General features: G+C 51.3%; 2 protein-coding genes across 8 annotated transcripts in view; one reads left to right on the top strand and one right to left on the bottom strand.

Annotated features, from left to right (window-relative positions):
* The window catches only part of SAMD8 (sterile alpha motif domain containing 8), a 64,286-nt gene extending 60,970 nt beyond the window's left edge, over positions 1-3,316 (bottom strand). For 2 of the 3 annotated variants that reach the window (XM_012466296.3, XM_064374348.1), the window contains exon 1: positions 3,245-3,316. The gene's annotated coding sequence lies outside the window, so the exon portion shown is untranslated. Of the gene's footprint in view, positions 1-3,188 lie in introns of all 3 variants that reach the window. The other variant, XM_012466295.2, reaches the window with a different exon arrangement.
* Positions 3,317-6,766: 3,450 nt separating this feature from the next.
* DUSP13A (dual specificity phosphatase 13A) lies at positions 6,767-22,442 on the top strand. 5 transcript variants are annotated; one of them, XM_021673839.2, is made up of 8 exons: positions 6,767-6,967; positions 10,876-11,083; positions 11,347-11,556; positions 12,634-12,837; positions 14,456-14,550; positions 18,484-18,657; positions 21,064-21,284; positions 21,988-22,442. In XM_021673839.2, exons 1-8 carry the CDS (start codon positions 6,819-6,821, stop codon positions 22,188-22,190), a joined length of 1,464 nt encoding a protein of 487 aa, XP_021529514.2. In that variant the 5' UTR covers positions 6,767-6,818; the 3' UTR covers positions 22,191-22,442. The 5 variants fall into 5 exon arrangements, with proteins under 5 accessions (XP_021529514.2, XP_021529515.2, XP_064230417.1 ...); XM_021673840.2 differs by lacking the exon at positions 11,347-11,556; XM_021673843.2 differs by lacking the exons at positions 10,876-11,083; positions 11,347-11,556; positions 12,634-12,837 and having other exon boundaries at positions 6,786-6,967.
* The last annotated feature ends 5,179 nt before the right edge of the window (positions 22,443-27,621 follow it).

Genomic DNA, 27,621 nt, shown 5'->3' with positions numbered 1-27,621 from the left:
ATCTCAATCAGTAACAGTAAAGTTTTAAAGAAGGATTGAGGATCTAATGATTAACAAAATAAAAATGTTTACCAGCAACTGTGCAATGTGAATAAGCTTTTGCAGAATGGGGAGTATGCTACTGACATCAAAACTGACTTACCTAAATATGTCTGCATATTCTGCCATCGCAGTCATGATGGCTTCTTCTGCCTTAGAGAAACTGCTCTACTATAAAACTGATTCTTTTCTTTTTCTTTCTTTTTTTGCTTTTTTGAGACATATCACTCTGTCACTCAGGCTGGAGTGCAGTGGCATGATCTCAGCTCACCACAACCTCTGCTTCCCAGGTGCAAGATTCTCCTGCCTCAGACTCCCCAGTAGCTGGTATTACAGGCATGCGCCACCATACTCAGCTAATTCTTTTTGTATTTTTAGTAGAGACAGGGTTTTATTATTTTGACCAGGCTGGTCTTGAACTCCTGACCTCAAGTGATCACCTGCCCCGCCTCCCAGAGTTCTGGGCTTATAGGCATGAACCACCACGCCTGGCCTAAAACTGATTTTCTTTCCTTAATGGCTGTGAGAACTGACAAAGGGAAACTAAAATTAAAAAACTATTAGACACGCTAATATATTAATTGTACAACCCTCTCTAACAGTTTCTCTTTAATTTTGCAATAACATTAAGATGTAATCTTAATAGAGTTCTTATACTGCAATTCAGCAAAGTTTTACATGCCATGACATTTATCCAGAACTAAGACCTTGAAGACGAGGTCTCCAGAGGATCTCATTCTAGACATAAAACAAGTAAACAGTAATATTATGTAAACTTCAACTAAAGATAATTTTTATTAAGTTAAAGAAAAGGTAATTAATACTTTAACAACCTCAGCTAAAAACAAAGCTAAGAATTCACATCTCCTTTGAAAAAACAATTACTATTCCACTGTGCATCTGAGGGTATGTCACACAGTATATACGCATAAACTAATTTAAAAGCTGTTGCCAATCAATAAATTATCATCTCATGAAGATTAAACAGTAGATATCCATTTAGACTTAATCAAGCATTTAGAATATGCTTGATTAAAAATTCTCTGCCATATATATATACACACACATACATACATATACAAAAATTAGCCAGGTGTGGTGAGCCCACCTGCAGTCCCAGCTACTCCCAGCTACTTGGGAGGCTGAGGTGGATCGCATAAGCCTGGGCAACATGGTGAATCTCTGTCTCAAAAAAAAAAAAAAAGAGAGAGAGAGAAAGAAAGAAGGAAAAGAAATGGGCAACAACTTTACAAACCTATAATCACATAAAAAGTTGTAAAACACATGAGACTTGGCTAAAGTCAAACAAAGACTTCATGGAGCCATGTTATGATTTAACAATCACAAAAGGAAGTGAATTTATCTCTACTAAAGTGAATATAAATACTGCAATCATTATTTTTCTGGCATAATTATGTTTTGGAACTATGTCTTCTATAAAAAGCATCTACGTACCCACCTGTCCCAGTTGTGTTGGCTGCCAACTACAAGCATCCTCTGTCCTTATTTTTCTAAATCACTCTACTAAAAATATTATTCACTGGCCGGGCGCAGTGGCTCATGCCTGTAATCCCAGCACTTTGGGAGGCCCAGGCGGGCGGATCACGAGGTCAGGAGTTCGATACTAGCCCGGCCAACATAGTGAAACCCTGTCTCTACTAAAAATGCAAAAAATTACCCGGGTGTGGTAGCGGGCGCCTGTAATCCTAGCTACTCGGGAGGCTGAGGCAAGAGAATTGCTTGAACCCGAAACGCGAAGGTTGCTTGCCGAGATTGCGCCACTGCACACCAGCGCGGGCGACATGCGAGACTCCGTCTCAAAAAAAAAAAAAATTATTCACACAATATCTGCAAAATGGTATTTGAATATTGGTTTTGCAAATCTATCAAAAGTACCTCTCCAATTTTCAAGAGACAACGCCAATCCTGGAGTTATCAGTGAGAGGAAGATTTGGTATTCCGCCTAGACTGTGGCGAGTTCACCTGTGGACCCTTAACCCAGAAACTTGCATTGACCATAGTTTTACCATGTGGCAAATACATGTTGTCAACTCAAACTGTGAAAGTAGAACCAATCAATATTGAGTATCTGTAAAATCCGAGTGTCTAAATCTTGTTTCATATTTAATTTTAAAAATCCAAGTGTCCAAATCTTGTTTCATATTTTTTAAAATCCAAGTGTCCAAATTCTTGTTTCAAGTTTAATTTTTAAAATCCGAGTATCCAAAGTCTTGTTTCAAGTTTAATTTTTAAAACTTAAAGGTAATGTAGCAAATCTTTTTTAGGATCTTAACGTGTCTGGTATTTAAACTTATGAAAGAAATACAAAAAGAAGAATAATACCATTACTGTCAATAAATCCAAATGGTATCTTCATTTTCAGAATCACGTCTTTTACTACCTTCTTCAAACATCACTTCCTCTCCACTACTTCCCCCAGTGCTTTAGGCAAATCAGTGATTCACACCGCCCCTTCCACCCCAGATTCTTAAAAGGATCCACTGTGCACGAACGAGAAAGCCCCACAATCCAAGTACATTGCCCTAGTGATCTTTGATGATTTGAAAGGCACCTGTTAAAATGCCAAAGCCCAAAATTAGATCCTCAAGGGCTCCTTTTCTTTCTTGACCACACTTCTCTTTTTCAATGCCTGCCTCATCCCTTGAGGCCAAACGATTTCCCATCCAATAGCCCTTCCTCCTTCCAGTCAAACCTAAATCCTGCCCTCCATCACCACCAGCCCCAGCCGGGTCAGAGGGCTCCAGTCCCAGCATCAATCGCCCTCCCTCGCCCTGGGAAGGGAACACCGGCCCAGGTCTTGCTCCTCTCCTCACCCCCGCTGCCAAATTCAGAGCATCTCTTTCTCCGGGTGCACATTTCCGCAGGACCCTTTCTATCTTCTTCCCCCACTGCGCTGCTTTCAAAAGCCCCCAAGCTCTGGGCTCTTCAAGTCTCCTCCTCCCACCCCCTCCCTCTTGCTCCTCGGCCTCCACTTACCCCTCAGTCTTAGGCCCTCGGTTCGACAACCTCCATTTCCTTCAGATTCCATTCCAGAGCTGACTCTCCCCGCTCCCTCAACCGTCTCCCCGGGGCCCCTCTGGTCGCAGTCCCTCGGCAGCCCCCAGCTCCATCCCAGACTCCCCACTCACCCTTGGCAGCAGGCGCCCCCCAAGCTCCCCTCTCCTCAGCCTCAGCTCCCGCTCACCTCCGCGGTCCGCGTCAGGTTCCCCGGACCCACCTCCGAGTCGGCGTCCGAGCCGCCGTCGGAGTCCGGGACCCTCCCCTCGCCGGAGTGAAGTGCCCCAAGCGGCGGGGGCGGAGCTCGGGGCGGGGAGCCGGAGTGGAGGCGGGGGCGGTGGCGGCTGCGCACAGGCATCGCCCCGGCCGCCGTCACCGCCGCACCGGCAGCCGCTCTGAGCCGAACCGGAACTGCTTCGGGAGGCGGGGCCCTACCGGCGGGGGGCGGGGTTCTACTGGCGGGGGGCGGGGCCTACACTGGAAAAGACGCGAGGCTCCAGATGGGCCAGAGAGAGGAGCCAAGAGCAGCAGCCGCGGGGGAGCCCGAGGGCGCATGCGTCATGGTGGAGGCCAAAGCTAGAGGAGGAAGCGGGGTTAGCGGAGGTGGGGCGGGGCCTGTGGGATTAGTAAATAGGGTTAGGGCATAGAAGGAGTTAAGTTATCTCAATTAAGTTATCTTAATTCCTCTGGAGGGAGCAAGCAATTCTCCAATAGCCAGCCCCCAATGATCATTGTTATAATTTACTGCCCTTTTATTCTTTGACAGTGTCTATGCCAAATGCAGTATAAACATCTCATTTAATCCTTGTGCTAAGGCCAGGTGTGGTGGCTAAAGCCAGGCGTGGTGGCTCACGCCTGTAATCCCAGCACTTTGGGAGGCCGAGGCGGGTGGACCGCCTGTGGTCAGGAGTTCGAGACCAGCCTGGCCAACATGGTGAAATCCCCGTCTCTACTAAAAATACAAAAATTAGTCGGGCGTGATGGCGCACACCTGTAATCCCAGCTACTCAGGGGGCTGAGGCAGGAGAATCGTTTGAACCCAGGAAGTGGAGGTTGCGATGAGCCAAGATCGCGCCATTGCACTCCAGCCTGGGCAACAAGAGTGAAACTCCATCTCAAAAAAAAAAAGAAAAACAGGCCGGGCGCGGTGGCTCAAGCCTGTAATCCCAGCACTTTGGGAGGCCGAGGCGGGTGGATCACGAGGTCAAGAGATCGAGACCATCTTGGTCAACATGGTGAAACCCCGTCTCTACTAAAAATACAAAAAATTAGCTGGGCACGGTGGCGCGTGCCTGTAATCCCAGCTACTCAGGAGGCTGAGGCAGGAGAATTGCCTGAACCCAGGAGGCGGAGATTGCGGTGAGCCGAGATCGCGCCATTGCGCTCCAGCCTGGGTATCAAGAGCGAAACTCCGTCTCAAAAAAAAAAAAAAAAGAAAAAAAAAAAAGAAAAAAGAAAAACAAAACTTTGTGCTAATTCTTCAAGAGGGATCATACAACACAGAAAGGTCAAGAAACATATTGCCTGACGTATTGCAAACTGATATTCCAGCCCAAATCTCTCTAACATCAGAACCTATATTTTCCTCACTCCACCATGCTGTGCCACCCTGAGGGAAGGCCTCCTTCCAAGCCAGGCCTAGCATAAACCGAGTTGAAAGCCAGCAGTAATCTGGACACGAGCCCCTCTTTGGCCTTGCTTCCCCACACAGTGCCAGGCTGACTTCAGTGGTTCCGAAGGGGGTGGAAGCAGGTTCTGGGGTGGACCCGAGTGCAGACCGCTTCCATGGGATGCCCTGGTATGGCCTTTCCCTTCAAACTGGTCTTTTTTTTTTTTTTTTTTTTTTGAGACGGAGTTTCGCTCTTGTTACCCGGGCTGGAGTGCAATGGCGCGATCTCGGCTCACCGCAACCTCCGCCTCCTGGGTTCAGGCAATTCTCCTGCCTCAGCCTCCTGAGTAGCGGGGATTACAGGCATGCGCCACCATGCCCAGCTAATTTTTTGTATTTTTAGTAAGGACGGGGTTTCACCATGTTGACCAGGATGGTCTCGATCTCTTGACCTCGTGATCCACCCGCCTCGGCCTCCCAAAGTGCTGGGATTACAGGCGTGAGCCACCGCGCCCGGCCCAAACTGGTCTTAAGGCCAAGGGCAGCTGGGAACCTCCCCACTGCAGCTCATATCCTTCCCAGCTCCATCAGGGCCACTGAGAAGTCACATGAGAGAAGGCGAGAGATATCTTATCTCTTTTCTGATAACCAGCTCTGGCAGAAGGACAGGTTGACCTTTCTCAGTTTCTATTTTGGGACCCAAAGCCCTTAAAGGCAGAGGAATCTCCCTCTCACCCTCAAAATGTTTCTGATGACAGTCAGCCCCTTTGGCTCTCAAAGTCTAGGGCAACACTCACCTCCCTTCTCCCCGTTTGACATACAAGGACCTCTTCAGCCTTTTCTTCTGAGAAGTCAGCCATCTTCATTACAGAACCATTGTTCAAACCTTCCCCCATTGGCCTAGGGCGGTGGCTCACACCTGTAATTCCAGCACTTTGGGAGGCTGAGCCAGGTGGATCCCTTGAGGCTGGGAGTTTGAGACCAGCCAGGTCAACACCGCAAAACCCTGTCTCTACTAAAAATACAAAAATTAGCACGGCACACGCCTATAATCCCAGCTGCTAGGGAGGCTAAAGCAGGAGAATCACTTGAACCCAGAAGGTGGTGGTGGCAGTGAGCCAAGATGGTGCCACTGCACTCCAGCCTGCTTGACAGAGTGAGACCCTGTCTCAAAAAAAAAAAAAAAAAAGCACCTCTGCCCATGAATCTTGCAGGCATTCTTTAAATGAAGCCCTCCATGTCTCTTACCCATATTTCTCTGACTCTGCAACTCAGAAAACTGTCCCTGACCTGCACAATTCAGAGACTCATCCAACAGACATCCACTCCAGCTCCTACCCAATGTGTGGCCCACCTAGACGATACAGTTCTTTTTTTTTTTTTTTTTTTTGAGACAGAGTCTTGCTCTGTCGCCCAGGCTGGAGTGCTGCAGTGTGATTTTGGCTCACTGTAACCTCCGCCTCCTGGATTCAAGCAATTCTCCTGTCTCAGCTTCCCGAGTAGCTGGAACTACAGGCGCCTGCCACCACATCCAGCTAATTTTTGATTTTTATATTTTTAGGAGAGGTGAGGTTTTGCCATGTTGGCCAGGATGGTCTCAAACTCCTGAACTTGTGATCTGCCCGCCTCGGCCTCCCAAAATGCTGGAATCACAGGCGTGAGCCACCAAGCCTGGCTGACTGTATGGTTCATTCAGTTCTTTCTATCATTCATCCTTGGAACCAGCCACCTCCTCTGCACCCTGGATCTCTAACTCAGTCCTCAGAACCTTATAGCCTTAGGCAGGGCTCTACACCTACTAACTCCACAGACGTTTCTAAGCACTTGCTGTGTGTCAGACACAGCATGTCCTTTGTTTCATTTAATCCTCAAATTCTCTGAGGTAGGTGTGATTATCCTTACTTTACAGATGAAGAAACTGAGGTTCAGGGAGGTTCAATGCAGAGTTCTCTCTGATTCCATCTTCTCATGGAGTTTGGGGGCTGAGGGGAAGCTTGGGGAGGAAAAGGTCTTGTCCTCTGCAGAGGCCCCTGTGACTTGCTGAGTCACTTGCTCCTGTCCCACCTGTCCCTGTCAATCTCTGGGAAGGAGAAATGACACTGGAGAGGCAGAGAGGAGTGACCACAGAGGCAGAGGGTGGGCGGGCTGGCCCATGGCTGAGACCTCGCTCCCAGAGCTGGGGAGAGATGACAAAGCCACGCCTTGCCCCAGTATCCTGGAGCTGGAGGAGCTCCTGAGGGGGGGGAAGTCTTCTTGCAATCGCGTGGACGAAGTTTGGCCCAACCTTTTCATAGGAGATGCGTGAGTGGTAGCTGGCCAAGGGGCATGGGGGTGGGGACGAGGAGAGACAGTTCTTGGTCTCTTTACCAGACGCAGGAGGGTGGAAACAAGAAGAAATAGCTCTGCTCCTAGCATCCCAGGCCAGGGACCTTCTCCAAGACCCCCGGATGCCGAGGACAGTGCAGTGACCAGGCATGGCCACCAGGGGGAGCAGGGACTTCACCTGCCTGAAAGCAGGGAGTTTCCCAGGGATCTCAGGAATTTTCTCGCATTTCCAGGACAATTGGCAAGTCTAGGGGCAGAGGCCTGGGAAATAGTATTTGGGGCATGATATGGGGTAGACAGAGAGCCCCTCTTTCTGGGCCCAGCCTCCCTCCTCTGGACACACATGGTGGAGAAGCCTGACTGGAGGTGATTCAGAGAAGGTGTTGCCTTTAAACATTTGTAGGTTAGAAGCAGGTATGAGGTGGTAGCCAATAGAGGCCGGATGTGCGTGGGAGGACATGGGACAAGAAGGGAGGGGCAGCCAGGTTCCAGGGCTGAAGCAATCCCTTCCTTCCTGTCCTGGCCAAGGCAGGGGCAAATGCTCTGAGGAAGCAAAGAGGGTTTTGGCCAGGCGCGGTGGCTCACACCTGTAATCCCAGCATTTTGGGAGGCCGAGGTGGGCGGATCATGAGGCCAGGAGTTTGAGACCAGCCTGACCAACCCTGTCTCTACTAAAAATACAAAAATTAGCTGGGCGTGGTGCTGCACGCCTGTAATCCGTCTCTACTGAAAATGCAAAATTTAGCTGGGCATGGTGCTGCATGCCTGTAATCCGTCTCTACTAAAAATACAAAAGTTAGCTGGGCGTGGTGCTGCGCACCTGTAATCTCAGCTACTCGGGAGGCTGAGGCAGGAGAATTGCTGGAACTCGGGAGGCGGAGGTTGCGGGGAGGCGGAGGTTGCGGGGAGGCAGAGGTTGCGGTGAACCGAGAGCGCGCCACTGCACTCCAGCCTGGGCGACAGAGCAAGACCCTGTCTCAAAAAAAAAAAAAAGAGGGTCTTAAGATCCACCCCTCCCCTCCCAACACATACCACTGGCTTTTCCACCAGAAAGCGTGGGGCTGTGGAGTTAGACCCTGCCTGGAGCTTGCTGGGGTTGGACTCTCTTTGGACCCTAATGGCTCAGTCCCTCTGCAGCAGGGGGCCAGGCAAAGCCTTCCTCCTGGTCCTCCTGGCTTGGCCAGCATCCAGTGCTCTTCCTGCCCTCCCCAGGGCCACGGCAAACAACCGCTTTGAGCTGTGGAAGCTGGGCATCACCCACGTGCTGAACGCTGCCCACGGGGGCCTCTACTGTCAGGGCGGCCCTGACTTCTACGGCAGCAGTGTGAGCTACCTGGGGGTGCCGGCCCACGACCTCCCTGACTTCGACATCAGTGCCTACTTCTCCGCGGCTGACTTCATCCACCGTGCCCTCAACACGCCTGGGGGTAGGACTTGGGGACCAAGCCCATATCCCATCTTGCTCAATCATGGCGAGGATTCCCCATTTCCCCTCAGTCATCAGTGCCCTTCCATCCCTGGTTTTTAAGAATCCTCTGCTTAGGCTGGGCTCGGTGGCTCAAATCTGTAATCCCAGAATTATGGGAGGCCAAGGTGTTCGGATCGCCTGAGGTCAAGAGTTCGAGACCAGCGTGGCCAACATGGTGAAACCCCATCTCTACTAAAAATACAAAAATTAGCCAGGGGTGGTGGCACGCGCCTATAATCCCAGCTACTCCCGAGGCTGAGGCAGGAGAATTGCTTGAACATAGGGGGCGAAGGCTGAAGTGAGCTGAGATCATGCTACTTCACTCTAGCCTGGGCGACAGAGCAAAACTCCAACTTAAAAAAAAAAAATCCTCTGCTTAATGCTCCAGCATTTAATGGAAACCTACTCCTTCCCAGCTGGGGAAACTGAGGCCCAGAATACAAGGTCATGCCATGAGCATCCCTGAGGCTGAAAGCCATTTCTCCCAAACAGCAGAACAGTACTTTCTCTGCAACACTCGGCTTTGGGAAAGCACCATTTGGTACCTAGATGTCTGCCCCAAAGTACTTTCTTTCTTCTTCTTTTTTTTGTTTTTTTTTTCTGAGACAGAGTCTCACTGTCGCCCAGGCTGGAATGCAGTGGCGCTATCTCAGTTCCTCCACCTCCAGGGTTCAAGCAATTCTCGTGCCTCAGCTTCCTGAGTAGTTGGGACTACAGGCGTCCACCACTACACCTGGCTAATTTTTGTATTTTAGCAGAGCTGGGGTTTTACCACGTTGGCGAGGCTGGTCTCAAACTCCTGACCTCAAGTGATCTGCCCGCCTTGGCCTCCCAAAGTGCTGGGATTACAGGCGTGAGCCACCACACCCAGCCCCCAAAGTACTTTTAACTAGAAAAGAAATATATCTTCAAATACTCAGGATACAGCAAAGGAGCCCAGGGAGGCTGGTGTCCTGGCTTTGTGTCCATCCTAGAAGACAGCTATGTCCCTTGCTACATGATCCTGGGCAAGCCAGTGTCCCTCTCTGGACTTCAGTTTCCTCATCTATGTGACAGGAATGACAAGATTACAGCTCACATGACTTTTTAATATCCAAAGCACTTTGACATTCTTTTGTTCTTTATCCATTGATTCACCAGCTATTTACTGAGTATCCACTATGTGCCTGGCACTGAGCTAAATACTAGGAATCCAGACTTAAAGAAGCAGGGTCCCTGCCATCTTGGAACTGGTGGAAAGACAGTCAAATTGTGAATAGTATAGTGAGAGCTCCTCATAGGAGTGGGCCAGTGTGGAGAGCTCTGGGACCACACGGCAGGGGTGCTCAGCCCAGAGGATTAGGAAGGTAGCGGGGGACTTCCCTCTACAAAGGTATTCGTGGGTCATATGCAAAAAAGATGAGCCGCTCTGTGATTCAAGCAATACTTTGAGCAGTCAAGAAAGCCTGTGGAGGAAGCCACGTCTCAGCAGAAACATGGTGGATGAGTAGTGGAAGTTAGTCAGATGAAGACCAGGGGAGAGGATTTGCAGGTGTTTGGAATAGCGTGTGGTAAGGGTGGAGGTCAGAGACCATGGCAGCTTCAAGGAACTGCAAGTTCTTCCACGTTCCTTGAAGGTAGGGAAGGGATGGTCTGAGATGAGGCTACAGGGGCCAGCTCTTGAAGGGTCTTACAAGCTATGTTAAGAAGTTTGGAGGCTGGGCGCGGTGGCTCACGCCTGTAATCCCAGCATTTTGGGAGGCTAAGGCGGGTGGATCACCTGAGGTTAGGAGTTTGAGACCAGCCTGACCAACATGGAGAAACCGTCTTTATTAAAAATACAAAATTAGCCAGGCATGGTGGTGCGTGCCTGTAATCCTAGCTACTTGGGAGGCTGAGACAGGAGAATCGTTTGAACCCGGGAGGCAGAGGTTGCAGTGAGCCAAGATCACGATATTGCACTCCAGCCTGGGCAACAAGAGTGAAACTCCATCTCAAAAACAAACAAAACAAAACAAAAAGTTTGGAAGCCAGGAGCAGTGGCTCATGCCTGTAATGCCAGCAGTTTGGGAGAACGAGGTAGGAGAATCACTTAAGTTCAGGAGTTCAAAACCAGCCTGGGCAACATAGTGAGACCTTGTCTCTATAAGGAAGAAAGAGAGAGAGAGAGAGAGAGAGAGGAAGGAAGGAAAAGAGAGAGAGAAAAGGAAAGAAAAAAAGAGAAAAAAAATTTTGGACCCTATCTGAAGGGTAGGCAGAGCAGGTGTTGATCTACCCATTTCGCCGATCAGAAAACTGAGGCTATAAAGGCTGAGTGGCTTGCTGAGGATCATAGAGTGTGCCAAGGCAGGGTCAGGACAGGAACTTGGGTCCCCATCCCAGCCCGTGGGTGGGCCGGCTGGTGGGAAAGGGTTTTTCACCAGGATGTCTTCCTCAGCCAAGGTCCTGGTGCACTGTGTGGTGGGTGTGAGCCGCTCCGCCACGCTGGTCCTGGCCTATCTCATGCTGCACCAGCAGCTGTCCCTGCGCCAGGCAGTGATCACCGTGAGGCAGCACCGATGGGTCTTCCCCAACCGAGGCTTCCTGCACCAGCTCTGCAGGCTGGACCAGCAACTGCGGGGTGCCAGCCAGAGCTGAAGTCCCAGGTGAGGCCTCAGGGGGCGAAGCTGGATGTGGTTGGCAGGAAGAGGCCAGGTGAGGACCTGGGCTGCCGACACAGGGTTGGGTTCTTCCTGGAATGGTTAGCAGGGCTGCGTGTGGCTAGAAGTGAGGATTAAAGGGGGCCTGGCCTGCTCCCCAAGCTGCTGGGTTCTCTTCACCTACCCAGGGTATCACCCAAGGGCCCGGCCTAGGCAGTCCTCCTGTAGGACCCCCAACCTGTCTCCCCCACCCCACCTGGATCCTTCAGACCCCAAAGAGAAGAGAAGGACTAGGACACGAAGGCGTGGGAAGTGTGGAATGGAAGAGGGGAGGCCTTCCTACCTGGTCCTGGTGCCAACCTGCCCTGCCTCAGCTGAAAGACTGTGGGGGCTCCCCTAAATCCCACCGAGGCATCTGCGCAGCCAGCCTGGACCCTCCCGCACCTCCACATCCCGTTCCCCTGAGGTCTGGACCCCAGGTACAGTGCCACAGAGAAAACCTTCCTGGCTTAGCTAATTCTCATTCATGAGCTGAAGCCAGGCCTCCAGGGCGGCTCCCCACCCCGCAGGGCCTGCCTCCAGCTCTGCATCCCCTCCAGCTCCTTTCCTGTCTCACCTCAACCCTGTCTTTGGCTGTCCCTGCCACCCTACTGCAGAGGAGCTGCCATTTGGGGCTGGGTGACTACCCTGGGTGTACTTGGGAGCTGGAACAGCAGCAGCTTTTTCCTCCCAGAAACCTCCCAGGGTAGGGCCTGACTCTCTCCCTGCTTCCCACCCATAAGAGCAGTTCCTGTCTCTGAAGGCACAGCCAGCCCCACCAGAAGGGAGGCCCTCCAGCAGCATGGAGCCCTTCCCATGTGCTGGCTGGAGGATGAGCATCTTGGGGCGGAGGATTAGGGAAGTCTCTGGGGCTAAGTTTAGAGTTTGGGGGTGAGTGTGATAAGAAACTTTGGGTTATAGCTGGGCTTGGGATTGGCCTGGGGCCAAGCTGTGGCATGGAGCTCTGTGGGTATGGGGTTTGAGGGGGGCATGATCCCTGTAGAATGGCAAATTCCCAGCTTGCTCTCTCTCCTCTAGACAGGATCCAGGAACCTGGCAGAGCAGCAGATCTCAGACCATGTCCAGTCACCCCTCTCCCTCAGCCTGGGGCCTTAGGCACCCTGACCTCTGATCTCAGTATCTTTCCCAACAGGGAGCTGACTTTGGAGGAGTTGGCTGGGCAGGAGTGCAGCACTGCACAATTCACGGAGGTGTTATCCACCAAATTGTGCAACTGGAGGCCCTAGGAGTTACACAGTGTGCAGTCTGTGCAACTGTACACAGCAGCTCTGGGTCTAGGGACTTTGAAGGACAAGGGGACCATGGGGAGAGTCATCTCTGTCCCTAAGCCATGGATACCAAATCTACCTCCTCAGCTCTCCCAGCAGCTGCACTTACTTGACTTTATGTGCAGGGCTCAAGGCAGAAGCAGGTTTAGGTGACAGCTCTTATCTCTGCCCCAACAAGTTTGGGCCTTGGTTCACCTGCCTGTAACACAGAGCTTATCTCTCTTCCAGAGCCGGTCCTTACTCCCTGCCATGGGGCTCTGCCACTTTTTCACCCTGGCACTGGTCCTGCTGGTGCTGTTGGAAGCTCTGGCCCAGGCAGACACACAGAAGATGGTGGGAGCCCAGTGTGGGGTCCGCCCTAGAGCCTGCTACTCCCTCCGTTTCCTCCTGGTGCCTGCACCCCCTCTCAGCTACTGTCTTCGGTCTCCACAGGTGGGAGCAGGCTGCCCTCTCAGCCAAGCCCTCAGGCTTCTTGGCCAGGGACCCCAAGTTCCCTGGGGGAATGGGGTGGGGAGGAGAGAGGAAGGGGGTTTCTAGGTATTCGTGATAGCTGTTTGCCACAGCTGCCTCCAGCAGCTCCCCTCAGGGCTCAGGGAGCCCCAAGAGAGTCTGAGCCTTAGTTCCCTGGAGCTCAGACCTCAGAGACCCAGCGGTGTGGCTGCGAGCATGGGTGTGTCCTGTCCCCATCATCTGGGAGTGCGAGTGGGGAGTAGTGTCAAGGTATGGGTATATGACAAGAGTCTGTGGATGACAGAGGTTTCTGATAGGCCCAATTGAAGGTCCTCAGCTGACCACAGCCTGGGAAGAGACCTTAAAGACCATCTCTTGGCCGGGTGCAGTGGCTCATGCCTGTAATTCCAGCACTTTGGGAGGCAGGTGGATCATGACGTCAGGAGTTCAAGACCAGCCTGACCAATATGGTGAAACCCGGTCTCTACTAAAAGCACAAAAAAATTAGCCAGGCGTAGTGGTGCTCACCTGTAATCCCAGCTACTCCAGAGGCTGAGGCAGGAGAATCGCTTGAACCCAGGGGGCGGAGGTTGCAGTGAGCTGAGATTGCGCCACTGCACTCCAGCCTTGGCCACAGAGCGAGATTCTGTAACAAAACAAAACAATAAAACCATCTCTCTGGCTTCAGGGGACAGTGGGGCCTAGGTGTCCCTGCCCTTTGGGTTGGGGAAGGATCTTGGCAGAGGTTGGGAGCAGCCCTGGATATACCGCTTCTGCCTGCAGCCCAGGGCTGTCTGAAGACCTGCTCCACACCTGTGTCTGTTTGCGGGCCTGTGTCGCTTCCCTCAGCCTGAGTCTTCTAGGTCTTTATCCTGGGCCAGTCCATCATCCTTGGCCCCTAACTGAGGGTCCCTGGACCTGGGTTCTGCTGTTGGCAATGCCACCAGTTTGCGTGTGATTTTTGGCTGATCTCTTCACTATCCTCCTCCACATCCGTCCAGCTTGCACTTTTTGCCCTTCTTCCATAATACCCTTAAAGGCCAAGGGAGAGGGTTTCACTCCGGTCGCCCAGGCTGGAGCGCAGTGGTGCAGGCAGGGATCAGGGCTCACTGCAGCCTCGACTTTCTGGGCTCAGGTGATTCTCCCACCTTAGCTTCCCAAGTAGCTGGGACTACAAGCGTGTGCCACTACAACCAGCTAATTTTTTGTATTTTTAGTAGAGACAGGATCTGGCTATATTGCCTAGGCTGGTCTCAAACTCCTAGGCTCAAGCAATCCTCCCACCTCAGCCTCCCAAAGTGTTGGGATTATAGGCGTTAGCCACTGCACCTGGCCAAGGGGCCTTTAAAAATGGTTTATCTGATCTTCCTCCTCCCATGATCAACATACATGTATGCAACAGGCCACAGTCAGACGTGGGCCGAGTTGCCTTGACTCTTAGCAGGGCTGGGACTGAAGCCTGGGCCTGGAGGGAAAGGTGCCTGGCTGGGCTTGGCACTGACCATGCCATGGAACCAGTGGACAAGTTGGGAGAGGCAGGGGAGGATGGAAGAGGGGAGCAGACAGCATGCTTTATAATTAAACTCAATTCCAAAAATAGAAGCAGCATCAAGTGTGTGGAGACAGGCAGCTGAAAGCCGGCAGCACAAACTGCCCGTCAGAGAAGTGCACAGCCTGGGCCAGATACTCCCACAGGTAGGTGAGTGCCCCTAATTGCGGAGTCGGGGGGGGGGGGGTGGGGTGGGTTCCTGAGCATGCTGGGTAATGAGGGCCAGGACACTTGGGAGGGGTGGGGTTTGGGTTGGGTGGGGAACCAACTGGATCAGAGATGGAAGCACAAAGTATAGTAGAGTTAGAAAGACCTGGGCTTGAATCCTTACTCCCACATCAATTGGCTGTATGACTTTGGGTATGTTGCTTAACCTCTCTGAGTCTCAGTTTCCTCATCTGTAAAATGGGGATGATAATATTACCTGCTTCATAAAGGCACTGTGAATGTTCAGTGAGAAAATGTAACCACCTAGCTCTGTCTGGCACATAGTACATCCTTGGTAAGTGCTAAATATAATAATTATTGCTGGAGAGAAAGAAACAGGAAATACAAAGATAGAGAAGAAAGCTTACTGTCCCACGGGGGAGATGCCCTCCACCTAGGATATGGCTGGGGCTGGAAAGGGTAAGAGTAATTATAGTAGTGATAATAATAGTAAGATGCACGATTTATTGAGCATCTCACATGAGACAGACCCTGTGGGAGGTGCTTTACATTCATTATTACATGGGATTCTCACAGCAGCCCCACTGAAGAAACTGGCTCAGTGAAGACCACACAGATGCCAGTACCAGACCTGAGAATTCTGCCCGGGTCCGCCCTCCCCAAGGCCCACAGGCTGAGCACAGAGACCCACATCTGTTCCCCACTGGCAGCCACATGCCACCCTTCTGCAGGCCAGGCTCCTCACTGGTCCTGCACTGAGATCTCCAGCCCCACATGGCCTGTGGCCACACTCCTGACTGGCCCCTCTTGGGTGGAGTCAGAAAGGGTGGGCAGGAAGAAAGTCTAGGGGACCATCTGAAGCTGCAGCTGAGAGGTGGGTGGCAAGCAGCTGCCCCCTGCCCCAAGGAAGCCTGTGCCTTGGCCTGAAGTTGTGGGCACCCAGGGCAGTGTCACGGGAGGCTTCGAAAGCTCATGAGATTCCTGGGGGGCGGGGTGGTGGGAGACAGGGGCAAATGCGGGAGTGACCCAGGGCGGAGAGATACAGAGACAGAAAACAAGTACGTGGACTTGCAAACAGCAGCAGTGCAGGAGCTGGCCAGGAAAAGCCCTGCCTACAGAGGCAGCTGCTCCACTGAGCGGCGGAGGCAGGAAGGGGTTAAGGAGGAGCGTGGCACCAGGGAGAGAATGAAGGCTGCAGGGAGCAGGAGGGGAGTCTGGCTGGGCCCTGGCTCTGCTCGATGTCAGGCCTGTGCTTCATGCAGCTGGGGCCCGAGGAGACATAGAAGGCAGTGTCCGGCAAGGCCCTCCAAGGACCAAGTCTCGGGTCACAGAAACCAGAGGAGCTGCCACAGCCTCAGACTTCCCCTCCTTGGGAGGGCCTGGGGTTTGAAGGATGAATCCCTGGGTGGATGGCTGGGCCTGACTCTGGCTGATGGGATGAGGCAGGCCCCCAGTGGGTTAGAGCAGACAGGTGGGGCTATGTCCTGAGCATCGGGAGCCAGGGCTTAGGTGGAACCTGAGCAGCAGTAGGGCTGAGTCCAGGGGAGAGCCCTGTTCTTTAGACCTGGGCTTAGGTCCCCTCGGAGGCAGAGGCATACACTGTGGCCTATCAGCCCCCAAATCCTTGACCCCTCTGGAGCCTCCTGGGGGTGTGGGGTCCAGTTCTGTCCTAGCGGGAGCCTGGCTGCTGCTCCTGGGCACAGCTGGGCTGCAAGGCACCCATTGGCCACCGGGGGGCAGCCTCACACCATGCCAAGCTCCGTGAGCCCCACGCCTGTCCCACTTCCCAAAGCCCCATCTACCGCCTGGGGTGGTGCAGCCCCACCTGGTGGCTCCAAACTAGTGTGGCTGTTGGACTCTCCTGGGGCCCGGGGGCTTCTCCTCCACCATACCACACTGCCCTGTGCTCTGCAGTGACCGCACATCCAGACACTCCTCTCTCATTCTCCGGTCAGATTCCCGGAGCAACCTGAAAGTCAAGTCCAGGATCCCTAGCATGGGAAGATAAACCGTGGTCCAGAAGGGGGCAAAGACTTGCTCGTGGCCACAGAATGAGCAGAGTCCCAGGGGAGCCAGGCTCTCCTCCCTGCCTCTGAAGCTCTCTTCACACATCTTCAGGTAGCCTCCCATCTTCACGGGGGGTTATGGAGCCAAGAGTCTTCAATCCCAAAGAGATACCAAGCAGAGAGGAGGCCTGGGGATTTGGAGGGACTGGAGGGCCCACCGCAGTCCGCAAGGCCATGCACGGTCAGCTCTCACAGGTGCCCTGGCCAGCACCTGGAATTCTAGCCGCTTCACAGTGTTTGTGTTCCGGGTGGAACCTGCCCAGCCCTGTTCCACTCAGGCAGAGTCCTGCCCTGCACCCACCCCCACAAGCCCGGCCCCAGACCATATCCTAGGTAGGTGGTAGGCCACTCAGCCTGCCTGGAGAGGTCACAGTGGGGGATGAGGAGGACAACTGGGTCTTCGCTTCCGCTTTGCCCAACAGCCTCCCACTGGGTGAGCCTGGCCAAGTCGGCGGCCTCCTGGGTACCCGTTTCCCTTTCTGGTCCTGGCACTACCTACCAAAGGGAAAAGATATTCTTCCCTGTATGCACCTTCCCTAGTCACTGGTCCAAGGGATCAGGAGCAGTTAGCAAAGAAAGCCCCTCCTCTCCAACACAACGCTGGGCCCATGTTCTGGTGCCACTGAATATCCAGCTCTGCAGGGTCCCGGACTCCTTCAGCCAGCTGATGCTGGAAACAAGCCACCCAACCCGGGTGGGGCCTGACACCCAGTGCTGGCCTGAGTCGTGGGGGTAAGGAGGAAAACCCGGGGCCTACAGGCAGGTGTGTGGCTCAGCAGTGCCAGGCTCACCTGAGGAAACAGAAGGGTTAGTGATGACTCTCTGGAGGCCCCAAAAATGGTAACTAAAGACTTGGGGATAGACTAAAACCCCAGCCTTGCTACTCATGAGCCGTACAGCTTTGGGCGTCACTTTTTAAACATTCTGAGCTTCAATTTCCTCCTGGGTAAAACAGAGATGGACATGCCACGAGTGAGGCATCAGGCTTTTTGTTGCTGTTGAGACGGAGTCTCTCTCTGTCGCCCAGGCTGGAGTGTCATGGTGTGATCTCAGATCACTGCAACCTCTCCCTCGCAGGTCCAAGCAGTTGCCCTGCCTCAGCCTTCCGAGTAGCTGGGACTACAGGAGTGGACCACTATGCCGGGCTAATTTTTGTATTTTGGATACAGAGTTTTGCCACAGGCCAGGCTGGTCTCGAACTCCTGACCTCACGTGATCTGCCTGCCTTGACCTCCCAAAGTGCCCAGCCAGAGGCATCAGGCTTACAAGAGGCATTAGCTCATTCCATGTGGTGATGTTAACAAATACCAGCTCACAGCCCTGGCCACTTACCTGGAGATGGGCTCTGATCTCCAAGCACCTGAGAGTGGTGGGGGGACAGGGGTCTGAGGATGAGCACTGGAAGTAGCAGGTGAGGGACTTGAAATGAGCTGCCTAGGTTGGTTGCGGGGCTTCCTGGGTGCCCTGAGAGCCACAGCCATCTGGGGCTTTCATCCTACGAAGTCTAAGCTGACTTAGGGGTGAGATCTGCACTGACTAGTGCCACAAATAGGGAACTCCAAGGCTCCCTTGGCCAAAGCGTCATACATCTGCAGCTCAGCAGAGGGCAGGAGAGAGGTCTGCCCAGCTCCATAGCAGTTGACAAAGGATTGATTCCCAGGTTTGCTGGGGAAAGGTTCTAGGCCCCAGTCCCAGCTGAGCTTGTTAATAACTCATGTGAAATAGCTGAGGCCCTTCCCGCAGCATCCCCGTGGCACCTGGGCACTGCACCATGGGCCTCTCCATCAGCTGGATCCACTCTCGGGGAGCCTGCCTCCAGCCACTGTGGTGTTCACTCTGTTCCAGGATGGACTCACTGCAGAAGCAGGACCTCCGGAGGCCCAAGATCCACAGGGCAGCCCGAGGGGCCCCGTATCAGCCTCCCACGTTGGCTTCACTGCAGCGCTTGCTGTTGGTCCGTCAGTCTGCCATGCTGAACCACATCAATGAGGTCTGGCCCAGGCTCTTCCTGGGAGATGCGTGAGTAAGACCCACGTTAGGAGTGGGGGTGGCAGAAGGGTGTGAGGTTCACATGGGAATGGGGGTATGAGCCTCTCCCAGAGCCCTCCAGGGCAGAGGGGGCACCCTTGCCTCCCACTGTCTCTTTCCCTATTTTTCTTTCCTTTTATATTATCACTGCTTTTAACTGTGAACTAGAATGCACATAAGAAAAGTGTGTGCATTCACAAGGCTGGGCATGGTGGCTCACGCCTTTCTTTAATCCCAGCACTTTGTGAGGCTGAGACAAGTGGGTAACTTGAGTCAGGAGTTCGAGACCAGCCTGGCCAACATTGCAAAACCCCATTTCTACTAAAAATACAAAATATTAGTAGGGTGTGGTGGCAGATGCCTGTAATCCCAGCTACTCAGGAGGCTGAGGCAGGAGAATACCTTGAATCTGGGAGGTGGAGGTTGCAGTAAGCTGAGATCATGCCACTGTACTCCAGCGTGGGCAACAGGACTTTTTTGAAACTCCATCTCAAAAAAAAAAGAAATGTGCACAAAGCATGTATGAACAGCTTCATCACCCAGTGAAGAGAAAGGACATTACTTGTCTCCCAGAAACCTCTACTGAGTCTTTTACTTTCTTTTTTTTTTTTTTTTAAGATGGGGTTTCACCATGATGGCCAGGCTGGTCTTGAACTCTTGACCTCAGGTGATCCACCCCCACCTTGGCCTCCCAAAGTGCTAGGATTACAGGCGTGAGCCACCGCGCCCGGCCTAATACTGAATCTTTTTTATTATAATTTTTCTATTCTCTGTGGTTAATCACTATCTGTTGAATTATTTCCCTGTTTTTATTTAAAGTTTTACTACCTATATACTTAAACAGTGTAGTTATTTTCACCTGTTGTTTAAAATTATATGAGTGGAATCATATTGTGTGTGTTTTGTGCTTGGCATCATTTGCTCAAATTTGTGAGTCACCCACGTTATTATGTGTATTTGCAGTTCATTCATTTTTTCACTGCTGTAGATTTCATTATGTGATTATGCCACAGTTTATCCATTTTACTGCATATGGACATTTGAATTGTTTCTACTTTTTCACTATTATGAACAGTGATCCTAATAATTTTTTTTTTACATTTTTATTTATTTATTTAGAGGCAAGGTCTCACTCTGATGCCTAGGTTGGAGTGCAGTGATTATTGTTATTCACTGCAACCTCAAATTCCTAGGCTCAGCAATTCTCCCACCTCAGCCTCTCAAGTAGCTGGGAATACAGGTGTGCACCACCACACCTAGCTAATTTTTCTTTCTTTCTTTTCTTTTTTTTCTTTTTTTTTTTTTTTTGAGGCAGGGTCTCACTCTGCCACCCAGGCTGGAGTATAGGAGTATAATCTCCACTCACTGCAGCCTCAACCTCCCAGGCTCAGGTGATTCTCCTACCTCAGCATTACAAGTGGATGGGAATACTGGCATGTCCCACCATGCCTGGCTAATTTTTGTATTGTTTGTAGAGATTAGGTTTCGCCATGTTGCCCAGGCTGGTCTCGAACTCCTGAGTTCAGGCAATCCTCCTGCCTCGGTCTCCCAAAGTGTTGGGATTACAGGTGTGAGCCACAGTGCCTGGCCTGAAAAGGAGTCTTTTTTTTTTTTTTTTTTAATTCAAGATGGAGTCTTGCTCTGTCATCCAGGCTGGAGTGCAGTGGAGCAATCTTGGTTCACTGCACCCTCTGCCTCCCGGGTTCAGGGTTCAAGCAGTTCTCCTTCATCAGTCTCCCAAGTAGCTGGGATTACAGGTGCATGCCACCACACCTGGCTAATTTTTGTATTTTTAGTAGAGACGGGGTTTCACCATGCTGGCCAGGCTGGTCTTGAACTCCTTGACCTCGTGATCTGCCTGCCTTGGTCTCCCAAAGTGCTGGGATTACAGGCATGAGCCCCTGTGCCCAGCAGAGTCTTGTTTGTTTTTTTTTTTTTTTGATGGAGTCTTGCTCTGTTGCCCAAGCTGGAGTGCCGTGGTGCAATCTTGGCTCACTGCAACCTCTGTCTCCCAGGTTCAAGCAATTCTCCTGACTCAGCCTTCCAAATAGCTGGGACTACAGGTGACTGCCACCGTCCCCAGCTAATTTTTGTATTTTTAGTAGAGATGGGTTTTCACCATGTTGGCCAGGCTGGTCTTGAACTCCTGACCTCAGGTGATGCACCCACCTTGGTCTCCCAAAGTGCTGGGATTACAGGCGTGAGCCACAGCGCCCAGCCCAAAAAGGAGTCTTAAACGCCAATGGGAGGATCTCCTTCACCCTGGGCCAACTCACAGGCTCTTGTCTTTACCCTTGGTGGGTGGTGGGCAGGGGTGTTTGCAAACTTCAGGCCAGCCAGAGCTGCCCCAGTGAGATCTGCCTCCACCCTCCTAACCCCTTGTGCCCTCCCCTCCAGGTACGCAGCCCGGGACAAGAGCAAGCTGACCCAGCTGGGAATCACCCACGTCGTGAATGCCGCTGCAGGCAAATTCCAGGTGGACACAGGTGCCAAGTTCTACCACGGAATGTCCCTGGAGTACTATGGCATCGAGGCGGATGACAACCCCTTCTTCGACCTCAGTGTCTACTTTCTGCCTGTTGCTCGATACATCCGAGCTGCCCTCAGTCTTCCCCAAGGTGCGCTTCTAGGGCAGGCATGGTGAGGGGTGGAGGGTGGTGGGGTGTGCTTTGGGACTCTCCATTTTTCCAGTAGCATTGGTGGGTGGGAGTCCAGAGAAACAAATCCTTTCAGCAACCCTCCCACTCCATGGGGTGAATAGCTACTACCATTCAGTGAGTGTCCCCTTCAGGGACACCCTGGAGACCAGCAATCACAGACATAACTAAGATCCAGTGGGGTCATCAGCATCACCACATCCCTCATAAGAGGCCAGGCAATGGACAGGTACAGGACCCAGAGAAACTCTTGAGCAGCTCCTCTAAGATGAGGCCTTGGCATAGAGCTGCAGGGGCAGGGGAGAGAGCAGAACTCGAGGGCAAGGGAGGTAGATGGACCCTGCCTGTAATTAATGCAAACCCAGGGACCCCAGGAATTCAGTAAACCCCCTTCCCCTGGCCCAGAGTTGCAAAGGATGCCTGAGGAAGCACCTGGACCGGGAGAAGGAAATCACAGCTGCTAACCTAAACCTAACCCTGCCACTAACTTGCGATGTGACTTTGAGCCAGTCTCTTCTCTCCAGGCTTCAGTTACCCCATTTGACAGGGAAGACAGTGTTAGCATTCCAGTGTGCTGTGGAGGATGGTTATGGGTGTCTCTTCTTCCCAAAGGGATGGGCGGTTCAAGGGCAGGTAGCTGATGCTAGGTTGGTTCTCCCCACAGGCCGCGTGCTGGTACACTGTGCCATGGGGGTAAGCCGCTCTGCCACACTTGTCCTGGCCTTCCTCATGATCTACGAGAACATGACGCTGGTAGAGGCTATCCAGACGGTGCAGGCCCACCGCAATATCTGCCCTAACTCAGGCTTCCTCCGGCAGCTCCAGGTTCTGGACAACCGATTGGGGCAGGAGACGGGGCGGCTCTGACCTGGCAGGCAGCCAGGATCCCTGATCCTCCATCCAGCATGGCCCGACCCCACCAGCCTGGCCCTGGGGACAGCAGCCTCTGCTGTTTCTAGTGATCCTGAGATGTAAACAGCAAGTGGGGGCTGAGGCAGAGGCAGGGATAGCTGGGTGGTGACCTTTTAGCAGGTTAATTTCCCTGACCCAATCTAGAGATTCTTTATGCAAAAGTGAGTTCAGTCTGTCTCTATAATAAAATGTTCACCGTCATAAAGATAGGTGATTGTTTGGTGGTCTGTGGGGCAGTGGCTTACTCTTGGGATGGTCACAAGGTTCCAGATGGCTTGCCAACTCTGATTCAGTGGGATGGCAACCTCGGGGAGGGGTCTGAGTCCATGACAAAGCCTTCATGAGGAAGGAGGACAGGTGGGAATAATTCGTGAAATCTGCCTTGGGTGCAGGAGGAAGGAGTGGGGGTGTAAGTGTGAGGATTAGATGACCTTGTCCTCATTTTGTCGTCCTCGCATCCTCAGGCAAGAGTTAGGTTGTCTGATAAAGACTCAAGTTCAGCCAGGCGCGGTGGCTCACGCCTGTAATCCCAGCACTTTGGGAGGCCAAGGTGGGTGGATCATGAGGTCAGGAGATCGAAACCATTCTGGCCAACATGGTGAAACCGTGTCTCTACTAAAATACAAAAAATTAGCTGGGCATGGTGGCACGTGCCTGTAGGCAGGGGAATCACTTGAACCTGGGAGTTGGAGATTGCAGTGAGCCGAGATCACACCACTGCACTCCAGCCTGGCAATAGAGCAAGACTCTGTCTCAGAAAAAAAAGACCCAAGTTGAATGTATCGCCATTCTCTCCAGGCCCATCCTACCCAAAGCCGACTATCAAAATTCACTGTGCACAAATAGCTTCTCTTGAAACCAATCAGTCTTCTCATTAACACTCTGCTTTCAAAAGGACAGCTTAAAATTAGACACCTAACAAATAAGAGCATTAAACAAGAGGATGATGGGGTTGGGAAGGAAGCACACCAGAAATACTAGGCAGAGGATTGTTATATGATGGAACAAAACAGCTCTGAGTTTCTACGTTCTTATCTTAGCACAGCATTAAATAAAACAATAAAGCCCCCCCCCAGTTCTTCACCTGTAAATACATCATCATAAAAACTCAAGGTATTTATGAGGATTAAATGGGCAGCTTTTCTCTACCTCTCTTGCTGCTTTTAGTGAGCTCTTGCCTTCTTTCTTTGTGTATGTGTGTGTTTTGGGGGTTTCTGGTTGTTTTGAGACAGGGTCTCTGTGGCCCAGGCTGGAGTGCAGTGGCACAATCAGCTCACTGCAGTCTCGACCCCTGCACCCCAACTCGAGCAATCCTTTCAACCTCCTGAGTAGCTGGGACCACAGGTGTGAGCCACCACGCCCAATTAATTTTTTTAATTTTTTGTAGGTTGTCCAGGCTGGTCTTGAACTCCTGGACTCAAGTGGTTCTCCTGCCTCAGTCTTCCAAAGTGCTGGGATTATAGGTGTGAGCCACTGCGCCTGGCCTCTTTCCTCCTTTGGCGGGCCCTTCAATGTCAAGGTTGCTCAGGGTTGTATCCTCTGCCTCCTCTCTCCTGCAGTGTTTCTCTCCCAAATTCTCTGCAGCACTTGGTCCCAATCCCACGTTGCTGTTGGCTGCCTCGGGCGCTCTCTGGGTCTTTTCCAGAGGGTGTATGTATGTCTTAGGTGGAGGATGGCAGGAGGGCTGGTGCAGCAATATTCAGCTTAGTCACAGGGCCCAGCCCCCACTAGGCAGGTGTAAACACTCCTGGACTCCTCACCCCAGGAATGAAAGACTGTTTTCAATTCATCCTGGGGGTGGTGGAGTCTGATTCTCTAGTAGACAAAGCCAGTCCCAGCTCAGCAGCCTCACCTGCCCATCCCAATTCCCTTGGATCCCTTCTCTACCTGACAGCTCAGTGCTTGTTGCTGTTTCTTGCTCATCACCATCAGTGGGACCCAAGGTAGTGCCTCCAGAAGCCAGTCATCCTCATCTGAGTGAGCTGGGGTGGGTGCACTGAGGCTGTGACAAAGCCACACTCTGGGCCTCGAGCCTGGGTTCCAGCAGGTCACCTTCTTGGGGCTCTGTGGATTGGGTGCAGAATCTGGGGCTGCAGGGGGAGATTGAAGGAAACCATGAGGAGGTGGGTGGCAGGAAAGCCAAGCATTCACCAAGTACCGAGGAAATCGAGGCTGAGCTTCAGACTGGCACCTCCCCTGGGATGCCTCCCTGCCTGCCACACTCACCCAGGGAAGCCTGTAATACTGTATCTCCCTCTTCTAGACAGCAGCCTTGTGAAAGGAGTTGTGTATTGTGAAGACCATGACTTTGGAGCCAGACTCTTTGGGTTCAAATCTACCTCTGCCTCTTGTCAGATGTATGATCTCAGTTAATCTCTCCATATCTATCCATAACACAGGATTTATGACAGCCACCACATAGGATTGTTATAAGGATTAAGTGGGGCATATAGAAAAGTGTTTTGCACAATATGTGGTGAGTTCCCAGAAATGATAGCTGTGGCTGGATGCAGTGCCTCACGCCTGTAATCCCCATACTTTGGGAGGCCGAGGCAGGAGGATCGCCTGAGCCCAAGAGTTTGAGACTGGTTTGGGCAATGTGTCAAGACCCCATCTCTTTTATAAAAATAATAAAATAAATAAACAAATGATAAATCACAGATCAATCATCATCACAGCACATAGTGCCTGGGCTCCAGTCTTGGACTAAAATCTGACAATGTTCTCAGTGCATCGAATAAATGGATGAATGAGTAAAAAGTAGCTGACTTAAAGGCAAGGTGGTATCCTGGATTGGATCCTGGGGGTTTTTTGTTTGTTTTTTGTTTTGAGATGGAGTCTTGCTCTATCGCCCAGGCTGGAGTGCAGTGGCACAATCTCAGCTTATTACAACCTCTGCCTCCCAGGTTCAAGCAATTCTTCTGCCTCAGCCTCCCGAGTAGCTGGGATTATAGGCGCCTGCCATCACGCCCAACTAATTTTTGTATTTCTAGTAGAGATGGGGTTTCACCATGTTGGCCAGGCTGGTCTTGAACTCATGACATCAGGTGATCCACCCACCTCGGCCTCCCAAAGTGTTGGAACTATAGGTGTGAGCCACCGCACCCGGCTTAATTTTTTTTTTTTTTTTTTTTTTTTAGAGACGAGGTCTCGCTATGTTGCCCAGGCTGGAGTGCAGTGGCTATTCACAGGCGCAATCCCACTACTGATCAGCATGGGAATTTTGACCTGCTCCATTTCCAACCTGGGCTGGTTCACCCCTCCTTAGGCAACCTGGTGGTCCCCCGCTCCCGGGAGGTCACCATATTGATGCTGAACTTAGTGCGGACACCCGATTGGTGTAGCGCACTACAGCCCAGAACTCCTGGGCTCAAGCAATCCTCCCACCTCAGCCTCCCAAATAGCTGGGACTACAGGCATGCGCCCCCGTGCCTGGAGGCTTAATTTTTTTTAAAACTGTTTTTCATTTATTTATTTTTTTAATAGAGACAGGGTTTCACCATGTTGGTCAGGCTGGTCTTGAACTCCTGACCTCAAATGATCCGCCTGCCTCAGCCTCCCAAAGTGCTGAGATTACAGGAGTGAGCCACTACACCTGGCCTTGGATTGGATCCTGGAACAGAAGAAGAACATAAGTGGAAAAACTGGTGAAATCCAAATAATGTTTGTGGTTTAGTTAATAGTGTTACAGCAATGTTAATTTCTTTGATAAATGTAGCAAGGTTATGTAAGAAGCTAACATCAGAGAAAGCTGAGTGGATATACAAGAAATGTCTCTGCTATCTTTATAAGTCTTCTGTAAATCTAAAATTATTTCAAAAATAAAAAAATTAGCTGACAATTACCAACTGCTTTGCATATGCCAGGCACTGTGCCAAGTTCTTTAGATACATAATTTCTTTTTTTTTTCCAATTTCATCCATAATTTTTTATGTCTTTTGAAAACACACAGAGCGCAGGAGCGCAAGGCTACAGTGAGCCAAGCTGTGACTGCCCACTGCACTCCAGCCTGGGCGATAGAGTGGGACCCTGTCTCTAAAAAAGAAAAAAAAGAAAAAAATCACCTATCAAATACAGCAAAATGTTAAGATTTTACCATATTTATGGAGCCGTGGGAATATAGGTGTTTATTATATGATTTTTTTATATTTTAAAAAATATTTCATAACTTTAAACATTAAAAATAAATAAATCTACAAACTTCTAAATTAGGAACTTCCTATTCTATATTTAGGTTTTGAAACCGTCAAGTCAAATGGATTTTAGGAAGTATTCTGGGCCGGGCACAGTGGCTCACGCCTGTAATCCCAGCACTTTGGGAGGCCGAGGCAGACAGATCACTTGAGGTCGAGAATTGGAGACCAGCCTGGCCAACATGGTGAAACCCCATCTCTAATAAAAATATAAAAATCATAGGGGGCATGGTGGCGCATATCTGTAATTCCAGCTACTTGAGAGACTGAGGCACGAGAGTCACTTGAAGCGGGAGGCAGAGACTGTAGTGAGCCGAGATCACGCCACTGTATTCCAGCCTGGGAGAGAGTGAGACTCTGTCTCCAAAAAATAAATAAATAAAAATAAAACTTAAAAGAGGCTACATGACAAATAATCTTGCTTAAGAAAAAAGGTAATGATGATTCAGTTGGTAGTATTTAGATAAAATAACTGTGTTGAAGAGAAGCTAACCCAGTAAGTCATACTCTCCATCGTTTCTTTCATTCCTCACAATACTGTAGCGTGGGTCCTGTGGACACCATTTTATGGGTGAGAACACAGGTGCAGGGAGATTAGGCCAGAACAGCAGCTAGCATTGATTGAGAGCTTTATTATCTACCCGTGCTTTAGTTAGCCAGGCTAGGCCAATGGTTCTGACAGCCCCTAAACCTCAGTGACCTAAACTCAACAACACTTTATTGGTTGATTGACATTTTTATTTTTGAGACAGCATCTCACTCTGTTGCCCAGGCTGGAGTGCAGTGGTACGATCACAGCTCACTGCAGCCTCGACTTTCTCTGCTCAAGGGATCCTTTCACCTCACCCTCCCAAGTCGTTGGGACCACTGGCACAAGTCACCACGCCCCGCTGATATTTTGTAGAGACAGGGTCTCCCTATGTTACCACACTGGTCCTGAACTCCTGCACTCAAGTGATCCTCCCGCCTTGGCTTCCCAAAGTGCTGGAATGACAGGCATGAACCACTGCGCCCAGCCACGCTTTATTTTTTTATTCACAACACAGGTTGATGGAGGGCCAGGAGAGTAAGCATGGAAGAATGGAGGCCAGGTCTACCCCTGCCCCTCAAGGTCCATGGGCCAGAACCAGTCATATGGCCACACTTAACTGCAGGGAAGCTGGGAAATAGTCTAGGTGGTGCCCAAGAAGAAG

The sequence above is a fragment of the Aotus nancymaae genome, unplaced genomic scaffold, assembly GCF_030222135.1.
Source record: "Aotus nancymaae isolate 86718 unplaced genomic scaffold, 86718_ANA_hifiasm-v0.15.2.pri h1tg000010l, whole genome shotgun sequence".
NCBI classification, from domain to species: domain Eukaryota; kingdom Metazoa; phylum Chordata; class Mammalia; order Primates; family Aotidae; genus Aotus; species Aotus nancymaae.
This window is presented reverse-complemented; position numbering and strand designations above follow the sequence as displayed.